Source organism: Gopherus evgoodei, chromosome 1, assembly GCF_007399415.2.
Source record: "Gopherus evgoodei ecotype Sinaloan lineage chromosome 1, rGopEvg1_v1.p, whole genome shotgun sequence".
NCBI classification, from domain to species: domain Eukaryota; kingdom Metazoa; phylum Chordata; order Testudines; family Testudinidae; genus Gopherus; species Gopherus evgoodei.
In genome coordinates this window covers 221,483,638-221,503,417 of record NC_044322.1, presented here as the reverse complement: position 1 = coordinate 221,503,417, position 19,780 = coordinate 221,483,638, and the positions used below count along the sequence as shown (strand labels likewise).

At 46.7% G+C, this 19,780-nt stretch overlaps 1 protein-coding gene across 1 annotated transcript; it reads right to left on the bottom strand.

The window, feature by feature from the left end:
• Positions 1 to 2,471: 2,471 nt before the first annotated feature.
• Positions 2,472 to 15,751, bottom strand: LOC115636841 (C-type lectin domain family 2 member L-like). The gene is made up of 5 exons (XM_030537467.1): positions 15,276 to 15,751; positions 11,688 to 11,771; positions 10,377 to 10,564; positions 8,544 to 8,644; positions 2,472 to 4,586 (listed from the first exon to the last, which is right to left on the bottom strand). The coding sequence occupies exons 1-5, from the start codon at positions 15,343 to 15,345 to the stop codon at positions 4,481 to 4,483; spliced, it is 549 nt and encodes a 182-aa protein (XP_030393327.1). The 5' UTR covers positions 15,346 to 15,751; the 3' UTR covers positions 2,472 to 4,480.
• Positions 15,752 to 19,780: the final 4,029 nt, after the last annotated feature.

Below are 19,780 nucleotides of genomic sequence, written 5' to 3'. Positions count from 1 at the left end.
GGGTCTGGATGCATGGGGGTTGGGCCGATGGGGGAGCAGCTCCCTGCACATGGATCCCTCCCCCTGTAGCTCAGGAGCTATGGGTGCAGGAAGCGCTGCAAGCAGGGCATGGGAGTAGGGGGCAGATTGCAGAGCTGCCTACAGCCAGGGGAGAAAACTGGCACAATCCTGGATGCTGTGCAGGGGAAGAGGAAATCCCATCCTCCCCAGCCCAGCCAGGACTAGCAGCTTAGTCTGATGCAGGGTAGGAACCACCAGCCAGATCTTCCCCAGTCCTACTCCCTGCCTCACAGTAATTTATCTCTCTGCCAAATACCCTGGGCAACCAAAATATACTGCCGGGGAAGGTTGCATGACCTCTGTTGTGGCTTCCCTTTGCTTCCCCATCAGAAAGTCATTCTCTGCAGGGAACATAAATTCTGAGCATGTAGACTATCTATCCATGGATGACCAGGGAATGTAAAGAAAGTAATGCAGGAAAAATGGATGTCAATTTTGAGGACCCAGGAAGTAGGGAACAAAGCTATAATTAATTTAGTTGGGGCATGTGAGGTTCAAACTCATTTAAAGAAACAATTGATGATTAATCTGTCCTACTTCCTTAAAAAAAGTTGTTTTGAGCTTGGCACATATCTTGGAAGTTTGTCCAGCCATTATTTCTTCCCCCAGCCCCAACTGGGAGAACACAGACTGATGTTGGTGGATTTTTCTTTTGTATAAATACATTAGTTTAAATGCAGATATAGGTCCAAATCCATAGCCTTATGCTGGCTCATTTCTAAAGTACAGAGCTAGTATGGCAGCTGATTTAGATCCAGTTTAGTTTCCAAATTCCCCAGTAAGGTCAGTTCCTTAAAGACTGAGCACTCACCAGATTATCAGAATCTTTGTAAAGCAATAGTGTTGGTGATCATGTCTCAAATCAGGCCCTGTCTGTATGGTTGTGCTGGGGGGAGGGGCAGTTGTACCAATGTAGGTGTAATATTAAAACCCCCATGGCAGTGGTCCTCAACCTTTTTGGCTGGCGAGCGCCAGCCGAAGGGCCACTGCAGCGTTGGAGCACCCGCCGAAATGCCGCCGAATTTCAGTGGCATTTTGGCAGCGACACTTCTCAATGATGTTGCTTGCCATCGACAAGCGTCGTCATCGAGAGGCGTCCCCACCAAAATGCCGCTGCGGCATTTCAGCGGGTGCTCTCCTGGGGGCCAGGACGTGGACGCATTAAGATGCCCCAGCGGGTGCCATGGTGCCCACGGGCACTGCGTTGGGGACCCCTGCCCTATGGCTTGTCTAGACTAGAGTTTTTGACCCAGTGGTAGCTCAAGTTAATTATTTGTCAGTCAATTTGGAGTTAACTATTACAGCTATACATGCAAATGTGGATGCTCCACAAACCTTTGTTCCTGCTGGCCTGGTTCAATCTTGTTTGAATCCTAGGACCAAACCATCTTATATAGACATGCGTAAATATACTATCTGTTAATCAAGTTACCTGATTGCTAATTATAGGACCAAAATACAGGACCAAGCACTCTAGTCTACACAAAGCTCTAATGTAAGGAGTTTACCCTGGGATTTCCATTCTAGGGATGTCACAAGCGAGTGCCCTAGCCACTGGGCTATTATAGTGTATTCTAGGGTGTGACTTGTTCAATCTCTCTTGTTGAAGCTATTCCACTTTGTATCAAATAATTAAATGTTCAAAGGGCCAGAGAGAGTGAGAACAACTCTATAGCCTGATGGTTAGGGCACTCAGCTGGGAGGTGTTGTTGACTTGAATTCCTGTTCATGCTCCAGTTAATATTAAATTACTTCATTCATCCTAAAATATGGGAGACTGCAATGGAACTACTTGTGTAACTGCTCATAATCTGGCCCAAAGTTACCTAATGCCACAGCATTTAGATATGGGAGCAAACAGTGGCTGTGCCTGCCAGAGTCAAGGCCACAAAATAGTTTCCATTATAACCTACCTGTTCTTAGAATTTTTCTAAACATTCCCCTTTAACAGCTGAAATTTTCCATGCTTGGTCTCTGCCCAGAGCTGAATTTTTTGGAAGGCTTAATTAAATTATGAAAAGGCATAAAAATGTACATTGTCCTATTGTTAAGAACTATGCAGTTCAATCTGCTTATCATGAGACTTTAAGACATGAAACACAGTGGATGAATAACCTTTTTGACTTGTACATACTTTACTAAGTTTCTAAACGTATGGTGGTAAAATACCAATATTTTGAAAACTCTGCCACATGAATAAGCAGAAGTAAATTCTACTATGCCCCATAATTATGTTACCATAAATATATGTTTTGTAAGACACTTTAATACTTTGCCTTAGATGTGTTTCTGAATTTTTATGGCAACACATGGAGGGGAACAACTAAGTTAGACATATAAATAATGATAGAATAGTATCATCCAATAATCTGAAAGTTATGAGAATTTTAATTAATTACACAAAACACATGTTCACACATACATGGAATATTTATTTGCCATAGGTATTCCTCAGAAAAACTTTCAACACAGCTGCACTAGTTTTCCCTTCAGAGGGGTATGTGTGTCCAAAGGATAAAAAAATCTGCTTCTACTTATTAAAATCTACAAAGTATTAGACTTGTTTTATATTTAAATTTTTTACAAAAAGTCATTAAAGGTATTGAAATCATAAGCTCCAGGACATTTATATTGTTCTGTTGTTGCAAAGACATACAGCGAATGTTATACATATAATGGACAAAACCAAACATCAAATAAACTATAAACAAAGAAAATAAAATAAACAAAGAAAAATACATTGAAAAAATATATACAAGGCAAAGAGAATAGTAACAGCAAAGCCTTATGGGGGAAAATTCACAGTGTAAATACTATAAATTTTATAAAACAAGGCCTAATTTTACACACATGAGAATATGAAGAGATCCTCGTTTCGCTAACCAGCTGGCACTCACTGATGGCTGCATACAAACTGTCAGTAGGATTCTGTGTTGTTTTTATTGCCATTGCTTATCAAAGGACAGTTATTTTTTTTAAATGAAAGCTGAGGGCTTTCAGTCGTCTTAGACTTATGGTAACTCCTGATCCTTCCCAACTGCAGACACTTGATTTGGAATGGTTTCTTACCCTAAGCGTCAAACATCACCAGCAGCTAGACTCAATTGGCTGGCCATATAAACTCACTACAGTGATCAATGTCTGATAGCCACCTTACTCTCGTTTATCCCTCACAAGTCTTAGAACCATCTCAACAGAGTAATTAGTAGATTCATATACTGAGCCTTGATCTACACGTAACATACCCTCACTAGTGGATGAGAAACAACAGGTGGATACATCAAAGAGACTAGGGGGAAAGGGAGAGCACAAGGAATCAATGAGATGAAACTGATAAGCAGCAGTCACAGCAAACCAGTGGCTGAGTTCTCAGTTAATGGCTAATAAATCTTTCTCCTTCCTTTCTGAACCCAGGTGGGGGGGGTTGTGGGTTAGTGTTTTTGGGAAGAGATTTTGCTAATCTACAATTGTTAGTGCTTTGAAATGTATGCAAATGTGCTGAGGCTACATTGCATTTATAGCTTTCAAGATGTTGTTGATGTAACAGACTGACAAGTTCCTGCAATATCCTGAAGGAACTTTATTGAGCTAGGCTACACCTTATTGAACTAGGTGAATACCTTTGGGGTCCACTGTATTAAAATGTAACTGTGTCTGTATTACTACGGAATTGTATGTGTTTCCATGGGAAGGATAAATAAGAGAACAGCAGGGGGTAATTAGGCACATTCACTCCGGTTGTAATATCTCCAGAGAGACACCACCACTTGAAGAAGTGCACCTCCACTAGTTCAAACTAGACTCTCCAGGGACCAACAGACAAAAAAGATTTTTGGATAAATAGCCTGATTTTCAACCAGCTTCAGGGCCTTCTTCCTGATCCAGAAAACAGACAGGACCTCTGGTAGTGTTGGAAGGACTAGCCCTAGTGAGCTTGTTCTGAGCTGAAGCTATGATGAACTTGTAACCACAAGGAATCTGTTGGGTGGGGGGGATGGAAGAACTGCTCCTGTCAGAATCCATGTTAGGATGAACTCTGGGAAGCTTAGTAGCATGTGTGTAGTGTCTTTTATTGTTTTAATGCTTTCTCTGTAATGATTTTTTACCATAAGAATAAAGTGGGCTCTCATAGGAAGTGCTGTGTGGTATCTTGTAACTGAAGCAATTACACCTGCTAACTGTCTCGGAGGAGAAAGCAAGCAGGTGTCCTTGGACAACCTGTCTGTGCTAGGAACAACACAGTAAAGGCAGGGAACTGTGCAGCCTTGGAAATACCTCAGTCAGAAGGGAGAGAGATGCAACAAGCCTGAGACTAGTTGCTGGGTCACTGAGGGGAAGCACAGGTGCAGTTGCCCTGAACTGTGACAATTGAACTCTGAGTCTTAGATTAATTGGCTCAGTGAAGCATGAGTACACAGAGCTAAGAGGTTTTTTTACAGACCCAACCCCTGGTTAATGAGCATCCAGAACTGGAGACCACATCTGATTCAATATAGGCACATTCTCCAGAACCCTTTACTGCCAACCTGCAAGAGAGAATGAAAGAAACTGTTACCTTGAAATTTACCATCAAATAATTCCACTGAACAAGGGAACCCTCTGGTGGTAAAACAATCCCTTGAGAGACCCCAGTGTTTCACCCTAATTCCCTACATGACATTTATTGCAAAGAGGAAGATGGGCATTTACTTAATATAAAAGAGTTTGTATATTTAATTTCCAGACAGAAAGCTTAGTTACCATGGAGTTACTAGTAATTTCAGTAAATACCATTTTACAAGAATTCAGTAACAAACTACATATCTGGAAATTCATAGTTACTGTTACACTTCTTAAAAAGCTGTGGGGCTGAATCTTCTCCTCACTCATGCTAGTTTTACACTGGTGCAATTCCACTGACTTCAGCGGAGTTACACCAGTGCAAGTGACTGCAGAAGCAGATCCTGAGAACACAAAAACTCTCCAGTTCAGGTCTCCCACACAAGTTTTCCTTAACCTTTACAAAGTCTTCTTTCATTTTCGATCTATGACATGAATAGCTTGGGTTTACAATCAGCACATTGGGCTATTTATATATGGGTATTCCTCCATTCCTGTCTGACAGCCCCAAGGAGATGTTTCTGGGTGCTTGCTCATCTGCCCAGATGGGTCATTTAAGGGGAATTCCTTTTCCTTTCAGCACAGGTGTATGGGTTCTCAGAGAGATAGAGGGTGGTCTGGGATGTGATGTCATCAATATGCAGATGATACACAAAGTCTTTCCTCATGTGGCCCAAATGGTGCACATTCCTTTGTGTTTCCCAATGTCCAGCTGAGCTTGGGACTACAGTGAGCAAAATGGCTAATAGTCTGGTAAAATGGAGACAATACTAGAAGGATGCATTGGGATGCTTCAGGGTATTGGGGGGATGGTTCCACACCATTACTGAGGGAATTTGTCACAATTGTCAAAGAGGATTACTGCCTGGGGGTGATTATAGATCCCCATTTGCTATGGGGAATCTGACACACCTCAAGAACCTCAAAGTACTGTTTCCATCTGCAGCTGGGTAGGCTGTGCCCCATTTTTCTCAGATGTGGCCCTTGACACCTGTCACCTCCAGACTGGATAAATGCATTGAGCTGTATGTGTAGCTACCCATGAATGCTTTATGTTAGCTAAGACAGCCGCAGAAATGGAAATCAGTACACCATAGTACACCAAACCTTTGTTAACCGCACTAGCTCACTATTTGCTTCTGGGTAATATTTCAGCAGTTGACTCTATGACTAAAGCCCTTTATGGCTTGAGTCCTACTCAGTGTTCCCTCTCATTTCTCCCATACGTGCGGAATTAATTTTGTTATGTGCACGAATATGGGGGTGATGTGTGACATCATCCATATTGGAGCACATAATAAATTTCATGTGGCAGGGGTGGGGCTGAGAGGGTACAGTGTGTGGGAGTGGGGATCAGGGCTGGGGCAGAAGGTTGGGAGTGAGAGCTCCGGCTCAGGGTACTGGCTCTGCAGTGGGGCTGGGGATGCGGGATTTGGGATGCAGCCTGCTCTGGGGCTATGGTGGGGAGAGAGGACTCCTCCCAGCTCTCTCTCCCCACAGCAGCACCTGGGCTGTGGGGGGAGAGGAGCCTCTCCTCACCACAGGAGGTCCGATCTGGGTCAGGGTTGGGGTCATGGGAGGGGCACCTGTCCCCTGGCCGCAGCAGGTCTGGGCCGGAGCTGGGTTGGGGGTAGGCGCCTCTCCCCCAGCTATGACAGGTCAGGGCCAGGGGAGAGGCACCTGCGCTCCCGGCTGCAGCAGATCCGGGGATGGGCTGGGGCTGCGGCAGGTCTGCAGCTGGCCTGGAGCCGGGGCAGGGGAGCTTCTCCTCGCCACGGCAGGTCCGGGGTTGGGGAAGAGTCATCTCTCCCTGCCGCCGCGCAGCTCAGAGAGAACTTAGGACCTGGCTACCTAACAGCTCGCCCTTCTCTTCACCTACAGTTACACAGAAATGGAAATCAAGTCACACTAACAGTCTCCAGAATTAAACATCAAGTGGTTGGTTAGGTTTGCCAACTTTCTAACTGCACAAAACTGAACACCCTTGTCCAGCCCCTGCCCCATCCCTCCCCCAAGGCCTGCCCTTTCTCTGAGGCCCCACCTCCCACTCTTTCCCTCTCCCTCCCTCCAACACTCACTCTCCCCCACCCTCACTCACTATCACTGGGATGGGGCAGTGGGATGGGATGTGCGAGGGGATGAGGGCTCCAGCTCAGGGAGCAGGCACTGGGGTGGGGCCAGGATGAAGGTGGTACAGGTGGGGTCTCCATGCTGGGAGCAAGGGGGTTGGAGTGTGGGACCAGGATCAGAGCTAGGCAGGAGGTTGCGGTGTGGGAGGGGGTGCAGGCTCTGGGGTGGGGCCAGGGATGAGGGGTTTGGAGTTCAGGGTTTTGGGGCTGGGGCCAAGGGTTTTGGAGCACAGGAGTGGGCTCAGGGCTGGGGCAGGGGTTTAGGGTGCGAGCTCTGGAAGGGAGCTAGTGTGCGGGAGAGGGGGTCCAACCTGGGGCCAGGGGTTGGGGTGCAGGTGGGGGTTTGAGCTCCAGCTGGGCAGCACTTACCTCAGGCAGCTCGTGGTTAGCGGTGCAGGAGGGCTAAGGCAGGCTCCCTGCCTGCCCTGGCTCCATGTGGCTCCTAGAAGCGGCTGGCACATCTGCCTCCCAGGTGCAGGGATGGCCAGTCATCTCTGTGCAGTGCTCTAACATAACCTGCGCTCTCAGATGCCGCCCTTCCAACTCCCATTGGCAGCAGTTCCTAGCGAATGGGAGCTGCAGAGCCGGTGTTTGGGGCAGTGGCAGCACGCGGAGCCTTCCTGATCATAGCTGCGCCTAGGGGCCACAAGGAAATGCTGGCTGCTTCTGGGAGCCATGCGGAGCCAGGGCAGGCAGGGAGCCTGCCTTAGCCATGCTACACTGCTAAAGAGGAGCCCCCTGAGGTAAGTGCTGCCCAATATGATATTTTTGTGTCTTATTATCTATCCCTTTTTTAATGATTCCCAACATTCTGTTTGCCTTTTTGTCTGCTGCTGCACACTGAGTGCGTGTTTTCAGAAAACTATCCACAATGACTCCAAGATCTCTTTCTTGAGTGGTAACAGCTCATTTAGACCCATCATTTTATATGTATAGTAGGGACTATATTTTGCCAGGTGCATTACTTCGCATTTAGCAACACTGAATTTCATCTGCCATTTTGTTGCCTACTCACCCAGTTTTGTGAGATCCCTTTGTGCCTATTTGCAGTCTGCTTTGGACTTAACTATCTTGAGTAGTCTTGTATCAGCTGCAAATTTTGCCACCTCACTTTTTACCCTTTTTCCCAAATGGTGAAGCATTGCTTAGGCAAATGACTACACCTGCACTCTTATCCTACACAGCTCTCTATATGCCCAAGCAGTTCCTCCCCTGTCTACACTGCCATCTTTAGCAGTGTCCCACTACCATCTTTAGCAGTGTTGCACTACCAGCGACTTTCCCTGCCACAGGGAAAGTCTCCAGCAGTAGGGAAATTCAAGGGCGGGGGGAAGGCACTGGGGAAAGGCTCCAGTAAAGAGGATTCCCTGCCATAATGAAAGACCCTGGCATATGTGAAAGCCTCTAATAGAGAGGGAGCAGTGAGGAAGGCTCCTGCAAGTCCCCACTGCCAAAGCCTTTCTTCGCTGCCACCCCCCAACCAGAGATTTTCATGGCTGTGTGTGACTGCACACCACCACAGTGTGAACACAGCCTGCTTTTCCTCATCAGCATGCAGCTACACACACCCTACACACTGCCATCAGTGGTGTTCCATGTAAATGTACCTTAAGATATGCTGTCTGCTTCTGCTGCCTTGGCCTTCTCTCCTTGGTCCCCTTCAAATCATTCCAAAAATTCTGCTTATTCCAGGAACCCTTCATTAACCCTTCTGTTATCATGTATCCATGCCAATACAAGTCAATATCAACTTACAGATTTCTATCTAATGGAGTCCCGTTTACCCAATGGAATTCTTCTCCTGTCTTGTGAAGTCCAATCCACGGATCTTGCTTTGTTATTTTCATTATAAAGTTCTGTAGGAAAAAAAACCACAAGGAGCAATCTTTGTCCCAGACTACAAAATGAAAGGATGATCTTTCCCTTCTCCCAGATGACTATGGTTTAATGTACCAGCCTTTCACCTCTTGAGAGCTGACATCAAAATCATAAGTGTGGATCCTGTGATATCCACATAAAGAAAAGCACCCCAAAATTCAGCCTGATTGGAAGTCTTTGCTCAAAAGGCTGTCATGGATTAAGATTTATATTGAGCCATGGAGGCGCTCTGACACTGCAGTGATGTATAGAGTCTACTATAGAACTTGGATGAACATAGACAATTATTAAGTATACACAGACTCATGAGCACAGGACTGTACAAAATAGAGAATAAGTGATGTCTCTGTGCTGAACAGCTGCAGTGTGACATCAACAGAACAGTGGACAACAGTTTAAGCAAAGCAGGTTGGAGAAATCATTGGTGTAGAGATCAGAAGAAGGATTCCTGGATGAAGTAGGTTTTATAGAGGGAAGTGAATGAAGAGAGAGGAATTGTTCCAAGCGTTGGAAGCAAGAAAACTATGCCAAACCAAGCATGGAAGAAGATGAAGGGAACAATGAGGCAACAAGACTGGAAGAAGCATACAGAGCAAGGTGGGAAGTAGGAGAAAATGAGAGCAGAGATACAGTCAGCCGCCAGATTATAGAGGGTCTTGAAAGTGAAGATAAGGAGCTTCAATACAGTGCAAAGTTTCCTGTAGTGAAGGTGTAGGGTGGGAATATGTACTGCCCATCTAGGAGCCACCGCACACCCAGATGCAGTCTGGACAGAATGGAGACAAAGGGAAGCAAATTTCTGTGGTGGCTAGGGCCAGTGTGGCCCCTAGCATAACTAAGCGCAGCTGAAAAGCCTACTCTAATTCAGAACAGACCTTTCTGGGTTGGTTATGTGCAGCTTTGCAAAATGGAGCTGCCCAGAACCCATAGAGCAGCTTGTTCTCTGCAGACTCCCTTTCTGCCCCCAATATGACCACTATGCTGAGGTTAGGGATGGGGGCTCTGCAGCACTCCCTTCAGCTGAGGCAATTCTCTTCCGGCTGGCTATGGGGCTTTTTTGGGCCCTGTGCACTGCTGCAGCTCCATTTAAGGGACAGACCAGGGAAAGGAGAGAATCTCTTCCTATATCTCAGAGCTGGGCTGGAGTGGGATCACTTCTAACATCCCAGCACTGAAATTTAAAATTCAAGATAAATGACAAATCTCAGTGGAAGAGAATTGTTACCTCACTCCCAACCTGGGGCTAACTCAAGTATCCAGGCTAGTTGTTCTCGGTGGCTGGTAACTCAGAGAGCATTTATGTCTGGTTACAGATAAGAAAGACAGGACATTGTTTTCACAGACAGTCGCCTCAGACACTAGGATCTGTGAATCCGGTCAATCCAAAGGTAAAATGAGGCATTGCATGGGCAATTTCTAAAACTTAATTACCAAGGTTGAAGCAGCAGCTCCAGAGGAGTTCTGTTCATTCCCTCTGGGGCACCTGGCATTGGCCACTGTCGGAAGACAGGATACTGGGCTAGATGGATCTTTGGTTTGACCCAGAACATGGCCATTCTTATGTTCATGTATTTCTGTGCACTGTGCCTTGTCACACTCCTTGCACTGGATTTACAGCAATTCAGATGAGAGAGCAGAATGAGAGCGTGGGGAATCACATAGATCCCAGGAGATGGGAGGGAGTGAAACTATCATATTTCATTCCCTTACCAGTTCCTGCTGGTTTTCAATTACAGTCAGGGAGCTGTTGTGTGAGGAACAAAAGCTCCAACTGGAATCCCAGTCCTTTTCTGTCTCAGAGAAGTAGTAACATTTCCTTTGGTGGTACAGCCAGTCGGCAGGGCAGGCTTCCGGAGGAGGAGAGCCATAAGAACCTTTCCCGGATGAGCTATTTACCACTAAAAAACAACAACAAACCATCACATTTCTGCCAGTCAGATCTCCCAGAGCAGGCTTCCTGGAGCTACCTAACCCAGCCCTGAATTTATGCCCTCTGCAGACAATATCTCAGACCATTTGAAAATATTACAGTACATCATATATAACATTGGGCTGAGATTTAAATTTAATGAGCTTGTATCATCGATATGTTTCCTAGAGGGTGCTAGATGCTGAACAACTTCATAAAATAGACCTGGTCTAAAGAGATTACAGTCTAATTATACCCACAAAACATCTTGGGAAAGCAACAGACCAAATTACCAAATTAAAAAATAATCTCCCCAACCTCTGATAACTTCAGTGTTCGACTGTTATGCCAGAGCAGCATTTTTTGGCAGTCTCATCAGTTTCTGCATTAATTTAGCTTTCATTTTTTTAAAGAGTCAGGGCCAGAGAAATCTTCTGCCTGTGAACTGAAGGAGTGTTTTCTTGAATCTGGAAATAGACAAGGTGGCGCATTCCCATGTCACATGTAAACCACAACTACATATGGCCCTTACCATTTCTACTGCTATGGGTTTCACCCAGAGGTGAAAGTAAGCCAGTATCACCCAGTACACCATGCCGGACCAGACTGGCTGGTGATTTAAAGGGCCTGGGGCTCCCCACAGCGGCCGGAGCCCCAGGCTCTTTAAATCGTCTCCTGAGCCCTGATGCCAGAGCCCTGGGGTAGTAGCGACCGGTCTCTGGTAGTGATTTAAAGGGCCCGGGGCTCTGCTGTGGTAGCGGTGGGAGCTCTGGGCCCTTTAAATTGACCCTAAGCCCTTGGGCCTTTAAATCTTGATTTAAAGAGCCCGGGAAATTTAAAGACCCTACCGCTTCTGATTGAGGCCATGGCCCCTGCTCAAGACTCCAGAGAACCAGTGAGTCCTTTACGTTACATTCACCCCTGGTTTCACCTCTCCAGTCTTGAAACTGAGTCTCAAAATGAAGTGTCTCTCTCAAGGGACACCTATTCTACTCTCAGATAATCAGAGTTATGAACAAGCTAAATTTGGTTTTGGTTTTAAATGAAAATCTGGAGTTCTCTTGACTGTAGAGGTAAATAATACTTTATTTTAAAATTACTTAAATACTTACCAAGGTGAATACACAAGATCAAAACCACAACAACAGCAAGAATCCCTGTAGTGCACCTCCAGAACCAAATATTTGAGCAGAGCCCTGAAAACAATCACGTAATTATAAGTTGAAAACACTAAAAGAAATCCACATACTAGAATGGGGTTTAGGATGCAATGACTGGTTGTGGTCTTTAAACTAGTCCCAAGCCATACGAAAAGAAGGATAGGAGCAGAGCTGGAGATCTGGAAAAGTTGACAATTAACCTAGCAAAGCCCAGATGTAGAAATTTCTGCATTCAACAACCACAATGAAAAAAACAACAAAAAGCTACTGAAACTAGGAGAAGAAAAGACTAAACATCCACTACAAACAACTGTGTGCAATGCCAGTACTCAACACTTATAAGAATAGTGAAATAGAGAGAGATGGGACATGGGGAGGGGGGACTGAGCTGGGAGAGAAGAGAGAGGAATAGAAAGATTAAGGAACAGAGCTAATGGATAAGACAGTGAAAGGTTCATGATGTGTGTAAGGGAACTAAGGACTGTCATTGTTTATTGCCCTCTGAGCCCAGAATTTCTGCTGCTGGAACCTCCAGTCTCCTCCCACAAAGACTCCCTCTCTTTCCCTCACTCCCTGCCATCAACTTCAAGAGGACGAGCTCTGCTTGCTACCAGGAGGGACCCAACTATCTGTCTGTTGTAGTTTGCTGTTTCAAATCCCAAGGAGCTAATGGACAGGGGACCAAGTATTTCCAGGAAACTACTCCCCCAGGAAGAGTGCAAAACAAACAAAGCTGAGAGTGAGTGTTAGATGGGGGCATTTCTTGTTCTTCTTTCTGCTGCTTCTGGCAGTTTCTGCGCTATTTTACATTTTGCTGCTGTTCCTCTGTGCCCAGAGCACAAAGAGGCATAATTATTTTGCATTTATACAACAAGTACTCCTGGGGAAATTCTGCGCCACTGCACAATTTAGAATTTTGCAGAAATTAATGTTGCGCACACAGAATTTCCTTTTTTTCCCCCACTGAAATGGGCAGCAGAGATGCTGGCCACCACTGGGGGCCACTGAATCTGGCAGAGTTCAGTTCGCAAATAGAAGACAAGGCTGGGGGAGGGAACTGGAAGGTTCCAAGCACACCCCAAAGCCAGGCGGCGTGGGTATGAAGGAAACTCCTTGAAACCCCAGGACTAAGCATCAGGCTGTTTCTCCCTCTGGATCCCTGGGCTCTGGGGGGTAGGGGGAGTAGTGTCTGGGCTGGGGATGGGGGGCCTCGCAGCTGGCCCCTGGAGCATAGAGGGTGTGAGTTTCTGGACTCACGGGGCATGGCTGGTGGAAGTGTGAGTGTCTGGCCACCGGACTGGGCTCTGAGGGGCAGGGGGCAGAGAAACAGGAACTTGGTTGTCATAGGGGTTTCTTTAACTTTCTACTCCTGGGGGAAATTTTGTGTATGTCTATATTGTTACAAACAACCTTGCTGACAGGTATTTTTTAAATAAATTACCAAAATAGTTGGAAGTGGCATGATTTTATAGTGTTATTTTGCCAAACAAAATGTACCGAATTTTAAAATATTATGCGAGAATTTTTAATTTTTGGCACAGAATTTCCCCAGGAGTAAACAAGGCAAGTGCATGTAATGCCTTAAGCTTACAGTTGGAGAAGATACAAGACCAGATCTGCTAGTGTAAATCAGCATAGCTCCATTCTAGTCACTGGAGCTACCCAAACTTAACGCAGCTGGGCGTCTTTCCAAAGCTGATCTAAACAGAACTGGGATGAGATTCTGTGGGAACCAATTACAGACTGTGAGGTGTGAGTATTGCCCATTGCAGGAGGGAGGCAGAGCAACTCCAGCAGGGGTCACATGAGGAACTACACGGGGCTCTCTCCACGAGGCTCTCCTGGTTACCTTAAGTAAGGCACCACTCAGTGCATTAGATCAAAGCACAGTGGGAAAAGGGCCATTTCATGTGTAACTTCCTCATGCTGTCACGACAGTCTGGAAGTTCCATTCTTGCAGTCTGAGCCAGGCAGCACTTCCCATCCATCCCTCACGCTGCCCCTGAAATGGCCAATTGGGCTTTCTGATGGGAGGCCTCATACAGTGGGGAGACGTGGAGCATCCCACCAGACCCAGCCCAGCACATGCAGCATCTTTGGGCAATAGTTACACAGACCCTATTTACACAGACCGATGCAACTGGCCGCACGGTCCAATGTGTGCAGAGGGACACGGTGGTCTGGTCTATACTACAGAGTTAAGTCAACAACCTAACCCTGTAAGCATATACACCAAAATGTAGCTCTCACCAATGTAAGTTGTCTACTACATCACCTCAATAATTCCACCTCCACGAGAGGCATAGTGCTTAGGCTGATGTAGTTAGGGCAATGCAGTGTCTGTGCAGACACTGTGTTACTTGCATCATCTGCTGGCTGTCAGCCCCATGCTGGGCTCACAGCTGGAGCCCTCTGTCCCCTGGGGCTGACAGCCTGAGCTAGAGAGGAAATGTGAAATAACAGCAGTTGTGAAACTGACAATGTCAATTTCACTGCTGGTAGGCTTCCTGCCTGCAGACGGGCTCCCAGGGCTGCTGCAGTATGGAGAACCTGTCAGCCCCGGGAATCCTGTCTCCAGTTGGGTATCGCAGGCTGGCTGCTGTGTTGCAGGGAATCTGCTAGATGCACACTCCAGCTGTGTGAGCCCCATGCCAGGCCCACAGCTCAGGCTGTCAGCCCCAGGGTAGAGACTCCAGCTATGATTGCATCACAATGCCCCACTTCAGCGAGTGGACACACTCCTGCTGAGGACACCACCACAGACAGACAGAAGAGGCAAAGAAGGAGTGTGGATGGGGTGGCTGTATGTCACCTTAACTTAAGTCATCAAAATTCTGTAGTGCAAGACCGGTTTTATCTGCTGCCCCCTGGTGGGAGAAGGCACGACTTCCCTTGCATCGCAGTCACGGGATTGCCCAGAAACAGGGTGGGGCCGGGCAGGCTCTGGCCCTCTGTCCTCAAGGCGGGGGTCCTGGCTCCCTCCGGGAAATGTACAGGGAAGCGTCTGTCCGATGTCCTGATGTACAAGAGTCCAGACCCAGGGCACCAGCCATTGCACTGGGATCCCCCGTCTCAGGGGCGGCGCGCTCCCTGGCCTGCTAGGATCCTTCCGGGAAAGCCCTGGGTGCTGCTCCGACCCGGCTCAGGATTATTTTCCCTGTCCGGGCTGGGCTGGGGACGGGGCTGGGGTAGACCGTTCACTAGCCTCTTCATTACCTCCAGGGCATGGGCTGGACTCTTCACCTGCCGCTACAGCGGGTTGTGCGGGATCCGCCTGAGCTCTTCCCCAAAGGAGCCGCCTCCCCACTCACACAGGTCCGCTCACCCCGGCTTCATCCCGCTGATGCTGGACTCGCTGGAGCTGCTCCCAGCAAGGGGATGAGCCCATCCTTTGCCCGGTCCCTCCCCGCGCCATTTGACATTGCTCTGTCTCCAGCACTGTCCCCTCCTCCAGCACCGCCCCACTGCGGCCGGAGAAGCAGAAGGGGCCCCAAGCGGCTGCTGCAGACCCCGGCGGTTGGCTCCCGCAGGCATATTTACCTGGCAGGCACCCAGAGGAAGCGGGGGGCGACCCCCCTCCTATTACTGCGTCTCCCCTGCTTTGGCTCATTTAGCCTAGTTTCCGCTTTCCTGCCTCCTTCTGCTTGGCGTCCTCAGGGCAGAGGCCAGGGGGCGGATACTAGTGGATAAGGGAAGCTGGAGTACTGATCATTCAAATACAGTGAAAATAGCTCAGCCTGGAACATGGAGCAGGGCTGTGTCCCGCATCCCAACTGCAAGCGCTTTGTGGGAAGGGGGTTCCTAGCTACTCTCACAATTCTGCACACAAAGGAGGGATCATAGCTGTAAAACCCTGGGGTCCTGTAAATTCTGACATGGGCCCTTTACCTCCGACACCGGTAGTTTCTCAACCGGTGTATGGGGGAATGGTGATCTGCCTCTCGAAGAGCTGGGAAGCTTGGTCAGTGAGTGTATATGAAGCACTCTGAAGCCAAGACACTTATGTAAACGTTCAGTGTTGTTGTCTCACCTGAAAACGGAACTGAAGTTGGATATAAATACCGTCATGGGTTGATGGTCCATCTCCCTATGGCAATGGAATGGATGCACGGCGATGAGGTCCCCCAACGAGATGGTCAGTTCTTAGGTGTGAAAGAGAGAGGAAAAGCATGTTAATTAAAATCGTGATGTTACTATATTGTGGAGAATCACAAATGTAATTGGGGGCAGAGAAACAAAGAGCTCAAAGAAGTTAGAATATGCTGTGCATTACAGGTCCCCTGCCCTGCACTCCTCCAGTGCAGGGCCATCTGCTCCTGCTGCGTAAATTGACCTTAGTCTGAGACAGAACAAGACCAAGGACCCTCTCCCCCCAAGCAAATGACACTGCCCCCCCAAAGTACTTAAATCAACCCCATCACCTCTAGTGATTTCAAACATTCTCTCCCCCCACCCAATTTTTTCTGTTTGTCTAATTTGGATTGTAAGCTCTTGTGGGGCAGGGACCAGCCATTATCATTTTTCTAACGCAAGATAGTTCTGAAAGGGAAGGGCCTCACCTGCTCAGAACCTAAAGAGCAACGTAAGTTGGGACCAAGTACTGTGTGGTGTACTTGGGGTTCTAGCCAAGGGAGACAGTGGAACGGAAGCAGGGATAAGAATTAGGCTATGGGGGGCGGATTCTTGCTGCCCTTCCCATTGCTTTGCAGTGAACTTTTGGGTTGTTTTATGCTGTACAACCCCAAAGAGGAACCTTTCTGTTTTCATTAGTGCCCATAACGCCAAATTACTGTAATAATGTAACATTTATGCAGCACTGTAAATATACACGTGGAAAATTTTCATACAAGTACAGTACCCGCTATTTCCACTGTGAACAATATCAGATACTGTACACAACAGAAGAGGAGTTTGAGGATTTATCCAATCGGCTTTTGTGGAAGATAAGCATTTATATCAGAGAAATGCAGAGCATCAGCAAAGACTCAACAATAACTAAACAGAAACCATTATATAAAAGTACCAGGAGAAAGGACTTTATCCCTCTGTACCCCACATGCAACAGCTTAATGCTATTAGTGGCTTGGACAACAAACCCCAAATACCTCTTGATTTGTTGGTCATGGCGAGAAAGTGCTTTGAGTAGTTTTGTGAGAGGTTACTGGTTTAAAAATATAAAGTGTTGCCTAGGTGTATAAAGACCAACATAAACTATTAATACTATAAATAGGTGTAAATATAAACTGACTTGCTGTTTACTTTAGGCTTTGCTGCTGCAGCAGCTGGTGCTGAGCTGAGCCATAGATGAGGAGCCATAGACAGGCTAGGAGACCATAGAACAGTCTGGGAGGAGGCATGGATGTAGATGTAGATGACTAGAAGGGACATATACTGGGGAACATAGCGAGGTGGCAAGGAGCTGTGTGCACTCCCTGGCCTCAGAGCATGGGGACTCTTTGGAAAGCTGGAGCAGGGGACAGGGCAGGGAACTCAAGTCTGTAGAAGAGTGAGGATACAGAGCAGGTGGATTGTAGAGGCAGAGGATAGATGACATGATCAAGGGAGAATTAAGGGTTGTTCAGGATATTGGAGGAGGCATGGACTGAGGTACATACAGAGTCAGGTTGGGGCATTTACTGGGGGTGATAGAGAGGTGCATATAAAATACACTGATTTCAGCGAAACAGCCCCAAATCACCAGCCAATACACTGAAGCTGTGTGCAGCTTAAACAGCCGCATTTTGTGCTTTTAAAAGCTGAAAAACAATCCTTTAAAAGTGACTGCATCTGCTACAGTCTAGAAAGTTCCCCTGTTACTAAGAACAGAGAAATAATTGGTTATTTCCCCACTAAATGGGACTGTGCAAAACCAGTGGACAGTGGAGTTACTGACTCAAAATCATTCACCATGCACAGAAATCCTCCCACCTGTCACCAGATACTAACACACAGGGCAGCCTCAGCTTTATCACTTTCTTTTGTTTAAAAAGAAAAACACTGAAAGCCCATAATGTATCCAATACTGAATCATTAGACTCTTCAGCCTGATACCAGTAATGATAACCCCCAAGGGGCTTCCTATAATGGTGCCCTGAACTAACCAGGAGCTTGGACTTACAACTTCTCAGTTTATTTTCTCCCAGGCACCTGTCAAGGCAGCCTCTCCTTGTTATCAGAGTAAGCAGTGAGGCCCTGCAGGCCAGGTGTTCAAATGCCAGGTTCAGGGGTGAAAGTAGGTCGTTACGGGCCAGTACAGGGTACTGGTAAGAAGCTTGTACCGGCCTATACGCAGCCGACAACACTTTAATGTCGCTGACGATTTTGCACCCCCTGTTGGTGGGGAAGGGGGCCAAAGGGGCAGTGACGTTAAAGCACTGCGGCAACACTTTAACACTGTTGCCCCTTTTTCCCCCCCGGGCCATTGACACAGGGTGGACAAAAGGGGCAGCTGCCCTGGGGCCGGTGATTTAAAAGGCCCCAGGGCTCCAGCTGCTGCCACAGTAGCAGTGGCCAGAGCCCTGGGCCCTTTTAAATCGCAGCCGGAGCACTGGGCAGCGTGGGCCAGGCAACGCAGATAGGTTGGCTGGGGGAGACCGTCCCCCAGCCCTTGCCCTTCCACCCTAGGCCCCATCCTGGTAAGTGTTTAATATTACTTTCACCCCGGAACAGGTTATAATGATACTGTATCTTGTCATGTTACTTCTTGAATTTTTGAAGGTTTCTAATCACCAGTATCCCCACTGTCACAGCCTGCTCCTTGATTTGCATTTGTAACAGATCAATGATACTTATGAAACAGCCTCCCAAACAAAACCTACCCTATGCCATAAGACCTGTTTTTCTAAATCCAAGGAAGATATTAAAGGTTATTTTCATTCTCATGCTACTGTCTGCCCCTCAGATATCACTGGTACTCAGTGCTGGTTTTATATTTTATGTTCAGTAGGACAAATACATATGAACAGTCTCTTTTCTTAGTATTTGTAAAACAAAATATGTTCCTGGTCCTGGGCCTATTGTTATTGTTTTGTAACTCTATAAATCTGTACGATGTTTTAGTGACATAAGGAAAACAAGATCCCTGCACCAAAAAAACTTCAAATCTTAGGCCTCAGGGCTGCAAATGTTTATGCACATATTTAACTTTAAGCATGTGAGTACTACTGCATTCCATGGGGCTAGCTCACACATGTATAAGTAAGCATAGGCAGGATCGGGGCTTTAAACAGTGACAGATGAAACAGAGGGATGGGAAGCCGAAGGCTGCGACATAAAATCATGCAGTGTGAATTAGCTAGCAGATGCTCTGTCCTGGTTAGTAGAATTTAGAACCATTAAAAAGTCACTGTCCTTTAAAAGCATTTGAAAGTAACATTGAAAATATCTGATGCAGCAAATTAAGGGCCAGATCCTGTGAGGTGCTGAGCATCCCCACATCCCAAAGAAGCCATTAAGAATTGAGGGTGCACCTCAGACAATCAGATTCTGAGTGTCAAAACAGATAAACCTCAGAGCTACAGAGAAAGTGTATAAAGCCCTAGCATCTGGAAAGCAGTTCCCCTACAGCAGAGATCAGCAGCCTTTCAGATGTGGTGTGCCAAGTCTTCATTTATTCACTCTGATTTAAAGTTTTGCGTGCCAGTAAGACATTTTAACATTTTTAGAAGATCTCTTTTAGAAGTCTATAATATATAACTAAACTATTGTTGTATGTAAAGTAAATAAGTTTTTTTAAAATGTTTAAGAAGCTTAATTTAAAATTAAATTAAAACACAGAGCCCCCGGGACCAGTGGCCAGGGCCCAGGCACTGTATGTGCCACTGAAAATCAGCTCATGTGCCGCCTTCGGCACACATGCGATAGGTTGCCTACCCCTGCCCTACAGTATTGTGTGAGACACAGCTGGGCAAGTGTTCCAGCTGTACTGTGACCTGGCGTTTAAATACTGTTAATGATTCCAACATTCATTATTATTGTTATTTATTTCTCTTAAGCACTCAGATGTATGTGAGGTGCTTAACAGAAGACATGCTCCCCTCTCAGAT